This window comes from Argentina anserina, chromosome 4, assembly GCF_933775445.1.
Source record: "Argentina anserina chromosome 4, drPotAnse1.1, whole genome shotgun sequence".
NCBI lineage: Eukaryota > Viridiplantae > Streptophyta > Magnoliopsida > Rosales > Rosaceae > Argentina > Argentina anserina.
In genome coordinates this window covers 24,793,911-24,799,472 of record NC_065875.1, presented here as the reverse complement: position 1 = coordinate 24,799,472, position 5,562 = coordinate 24,793,911, and the positions used below count along the sequence as shown (strand labels likewise).

At 40.7% G+C, this 5,562-nt stretch overlaps 1 protein-coding gene across 1 annotated transcript; it reads right to left on the bottom strand.

The window, feature by feature from the left end:
• Positions 1 to 1,880, bottom strand: LOC126792772 (transcription factor TCP15). Its single transcript, XM_050519250.1, has one exon. It carries the CDS (start codon positions 1,610 to 1,612, stop codon positions 332 to 334), a length of 1,281 nt encoding a protein of 426 aa, XP_050375207.1. The 5' UTR covers positions 1,613 to 1,880; the 3' UTR covers positions 1 to 331.
• Positions 1,881 to 5,562: the final 3,682 nt, after the last annotated feature.

Here is a 5,562-nt window from a genome sequence, read left to right as displayed (position 1 = left end):
GTAAAACAAAACCATCACGTTTGTTAATACATAGTCTCTTCTGACTCTCACTCAAAACCCTAAAATCTTCAGACTTGTGATTGATCCATCATATATAGTTTCACACTAAAATCCAACATTCAACTCAAATGCAAAGCAATCAAACTCGCGCGCATAATAACTTGTTGCGCCCAAATGATCGAACATATATGCACACTTGTTGCGCCCAAATGATCGAACATATATGCACACTCTTAGAAACTTAACTACCTAATTACTAAAACAATTAGTACGAAAGCGCTTAATTAAAATCCAACCAACCTAATTAAGTACTCTTGTAGTTGACATAGGATTAACGTTGGCTAGCATTTGAATTCTCATCATGCTGTCCCTCATCTGCATCTTCTGATGAATGCTGCCCATTCACCGGAGCACCACTGCCGAGAATTGGCCGGTAGGCATTGAGTGCCGCCAGCATCCCCAAGTTGCTGTCCGCTGTTGCGCCTCCTCCGCCGCCACCACCAGCGCTCAATCCCGAGGCTCCCAATTGCACTTGGCTTGGTAATAATGCCATTGGAGGAGCAAAATTCATGAAATGCAGCCCATGGTTACCATTTATAGTGGGAAATGTCCACATAGGCGGGTCTTGATGATGAAGATGTGCCCCGCTGCCACCACCACTCATATTCCCAGCCTGGCCTTGGTTGTTGGTACTAGAAGGATTATTCGCCACCATCCAAAATGTCGCCGGAATCGTACTCTGGCTGGCCGGAATGGACCCCGTGTTCGATTGCAACATGTAGTTCCCCAATTGACTATGACTAGTTTGGGACGAGGATGACGATAACAAATCTTGTTCATCTGGTCTTCTCTTTCTTCCTATACTACTCCCCTCTCTAGACATATGATCAAGATTTAGAGTAGTAGTAGAACTATTATTATTATTACCTTGATCGCGCATTTCTTGCTTTGCTTCCATCATCGCATTCACATTTCCGGAGTTGAAATTCAACAACATTGACGACGGAGACAAATCAACCCCCGGAAACAACACCCTCCTGCGCTGCTGCTCCTCCATCATCTGTGATGCAGCCACAGCGCCGCCACCGAACAATAAGTTGCTAGTGCTATTGTAGTAGCCGCTGGTCCGCAAGTGCGAGGGCGCCGACAAGCTCGACCCCGAGCTCCTAAGCGAGATGTTGAGGGATGTAAAGTTTGCAGGAATCGTGCCGGTCCCAGTGGCAGCGATGACGGCAGGTTCTGCCTGCTGGAGCAGCCACTCGATGGTCTCCCCATCAGACTTGTGCCCTAGCTCTCTCGTTAGCTGAAAAACCCTAGCGGCGCACGTGGCAGGCATGCGGATCCGGCGGCCGCGACCGTCCACTTTGGTGTGCCTGTCCTTAGTTGACGTCCTCTTGGGAGGAGCCGGCTTCTTTTCTTGAATGCTGGAAACATCGGAACTAGATCGGGCAACAACCACGGCCTTTGAAGAAACAGCTGCAGCGGACTCATGAGCGCCACCGTAGCTGGAGGAGGAGGCAGCTGCTTCTTCTTCTTCCTTTCTCTTGTCGAGAAACTGTAATGGAAAATTGGGCCTGGTGCGGATCCCATTTTCATCACCTTCCATGATCATTTGACCCGCTGTGGGATCAATAGATACTATTTTTTTAATTGTTTTTGAATAATTTTTTTTGCTGCTTGCTGCTGCTGCTGCTAGGACAACTGTAGCTGACCCTCAAACTTAGTGGTGGCCTAGTGGGGGGTCAAGCTTCTCTTTCTCTTCCTTGTGGAGCATGAAATAGAAATTCTTTTTCAGATAATGAGGGCGAGAGAGAGAGCTGAATTGGCAGCTCAGCAGCTGAGTTGTTTTTTTCTCTTTTCTGAGACAGATCAGGATAAGGGTCAAGGGGGAAGAAGGAAGGCAAGCTTTAAGCAACAAATGTAATGAGTGGGAATTATATGGGTGGTGGTGGCCTCTGCTATCAGATATTATTTTTTAGAACCCTAGTTTTTTCCTTTTCTCTTTTGTACTGTATTGAATGGAATTATTGAGGGGGGGGGGGTGTTGTCCGTAAATTTTCCCATTTTTCATTCACTGTTGCTTTTCATATTTTTCACCCTCCCAAAAATAAATGTGGTTGGACAGTTCCTTGATTCAGAGTCCACGTGCGGTGCTCTTTATCATTCAATGTATAGAGACAACGGTGGCCGGAGATGGGGTCTGGTCCGCCCGAGTCAAAAAACCTAAGAGACTGATTGGTGTCGTGGGTAAAAGAAGAAGAAGAAGATGATGCTCGTTTGGGTAATCATTGCGTTTTGCCTTTGATTATTGCAGCTTTGCCCTCTACCATTGGAGCCCTAACCTCTCCAAATTCCCTCGGAGAGTCGGAGATCACACGCATGTGTACTATTCAGGCGTCAATTGGGTAACTTCCATGCAGCTCATTTGGTAAAAGGTTTTAATTCACGTTCCTGCATGTAAAAATGAACCCCGCAATTTACAAATGGAGCGGATGTTAAGAACTTTCTCATTCAGTCCTGTTATTGTTTGATTTGATTGACCAAGCGAGGGAACAGTACTTAGTAGTAAAGTAAAAACTCAGTAGAATCTGACTAGTCCGTGTAGACTTCGAATCTACAGTAAAGGAGAAAACGAAACTAGCTAGGGTAAGAAAACTAGCAGTATGTAATTATAAACACAAAAATTGGGAGGAGCTAAGAAAATTGCTCGTCCATCCCTTCTCAACTGGGCAGTGTCACTTCGTGTTAATATTTTCCCTTCTCATTCATGATGTTCAACCCATAATCTTCTGATAAGTTAATTATATCATCCATTTCAATTCTTGTAAGAAAAATATGATGAAGTGAAAAGATTAACGCGTAGTTCTTGAGCAATACCCTACATACTACGGGTGCCCTCAATCTAGTCCTAGTCATGTGAATATAATGGAGCCACAGTGCGCAACATAAGTGGTCCTCATGATCCCTACCTCACAAACTTGGATTTTGAAAGTTCAAACTCCCAAATTTGCTTTCTCTTTAAAGTTATGAAGTATTCAAATGTCACGGATTAATAATTCAGAAACTAACGATTAACAAGGTTACAGAACATGTGCATAGCTAGCTCAAGAGTCACTTATTGAAACTCCAAGGGGAGCAACAAATCAAAAGTACACAAATGAAAACACACATAATGCAATCAAACTGACCAAGGATCGCGGGTGTGTTACATTAATATCAGCCAACACACATACCTAACCAAGGGATCATCAATCGATTTCCATATGTGGCAGCGAGTAATCAAGCATGTGATGTACGTAAAAGCATAATTGCTAGATTTACATGTAAATGGCGCTATTGGTACTAGATAATTAATGACATTTCTTAATTGACAAATCACTGTCTCCCAATCTTCGATTAGGTCTAATTTGTACTAACTTATATTAGTTTGGATGTAACTTGGTCATGTCATTCATGTACTTTTCCGGGTACATACGCTCAGTAAGGACCTCGCATGATTAGTGCTAAACAGCCTGAACTGTTCCCCTGTTAATTACTCAGTTTCGCGCTCTTTCATTGACATATTAAATTTCGAACTTGACGGATCGATTGGAAATTTTGTGAAGTAAAATACTAATGCATATACGGTATCCACCGTGATATTTGGTAATTTCATATTCTTTTTCTACGCATAGAAAATCAATATTCTTTTTTCTATTTCAAAAAAAAAAGTATCCAAATAACTGAATTTCACTGGTAATTAAATGACCTGCAATCAGGGAAGAAAAATGCCAATGTGTCAATGACCGCCGGATCCAATTGAAATATTAGCCCTGTTAAAACTTTGCCAAAAAAAAAAGGACCACAGATCATCTTGCAATCGAAAGCGCTATAAGGATAGCGATTCCGTAGTCACCTTCCATATAAACTATGCTAACAATTCATATGAACTCCCCATGCAATTTCGTTTTAGTTTCAGTGACAGTAGGCTTGAAGGGGCATAACTCGTTATATACAAATATTAGAAACAGGGTGAAAATTTAGATCGACAGTGTTTGGCACATAGTACGTACCAAGATGATCGATAATGGTCCTCAGTTATACATCGTAGTTCTATATATCGCCAATCACAGCCTTGAATTGAAGCCAATGACCTGTTTGAAGGGATATGATATTGAAATAGACCAATGGATTAGTACTTGAAAATCATTGTCATAAAATCACGTGCCTCTGCTACCCTTGCTATCATGATATATTGGTGATGAGGATGGCTTACCTTCCTTCCCACATTGGCTAATCAAATCATATAACCAAATTTGTCGGAATGTTGGTGGCTGGCGAGCTATAAATAAATCATTTTCGTCTCTCATTTCTGACCAAGCCAAATCCCTCTTTTAAACTCTTGCCAAATGCAATTCCCATATCTATTTATCCAACTAACTTTGTTGTTAAGCTATCCTTCCAAGTTTTGATATCGATGACCATGTTCGTATATATCAAACTACCGGCCAAATAGAAAGACGTAATTTAGTGTGAGATAATAATGTATGCATCGAAGTGACTCACTGACATGCGTTTACTTAAAGAGTGCTCGTCATTTTGAGCAATATACTTAAGTCAATCTTATAATTTACAAGTGTACGTATCATGCGTGAAAATTATATGCAAAGTATGAACCAAAAATCCTAATATTCATGTTCCATAAGTATGAATATATAATTAGTACAGTATGATGTTCATATATATCTTTGGTTGTTTAATACTTTTGTATAAAATTAGGTTGAAAATTTCAGCTTCATATGGTTTTTTGATCATTATCATTTGCTTGGTACACTATACACGTTTCTGCAAGGCAAGTAGTATATTGTATGCATGTGTACAGTGTATACAACTTGTGATATTATATTTGCAATTCACTAGAAACTTGAAATAACTTTCATGCAGTATAAAGTTGTCAATTGATGAAATAGCTAGGTACGTGAGATGGGATGATCGACTAGTCATCACTTTGTAGTATCGGAATTAGGTACGTGTTTGTGATCTCAACAATATTAAATATAAGTTGGTTATAACTTCTTTAAAAGTGAATAGTAGTGAAGCAAAAATAATGCGGATCGATTGGTATAAACATATACATGATGATCATATATATATATACTCGTGTAGGTAAGGTGGAGACTCAAATACGAATAAGTCGATCACGTCCCTGGCATGGATTAGTGAGATGTAAGCACCTTAGTTTACAAGCTAGCTATATATTGATCGATCCTAACATAATCATACACATATTGGGGCTATATATGTTAGGGATATCGAAGCCAATTGGAAGAGTCCAAGACTCGAAGTAAATATACTTCTGGTACTCTGCACAGAAAGCAAGGCATTGGCGCACACTGATGCAGAGTCGGGTCGTCATTAAGAAATTTCAATAATTCTGACTGATCAGTTTGGCGGTGACATTACCTGGTCGCTAGAAACTGCGTCTCTCAGTAAATACTTAATTGGGGCTCTTCTAATTTCTAATGGATGTGCTTTGCGTCTGTTCTTCAAACTCCATACTGCGCGTTCTCATAAAATAAGGGC

Coding starts and splice junctions, on each gene's coding strand:
- LOC126792772 (XM_050519250.1), bottom strand. CDS start 1,612: ATGATCATGGAAGGTGATGAAAATGGGATCCGCACCAGGCCCAATTTT.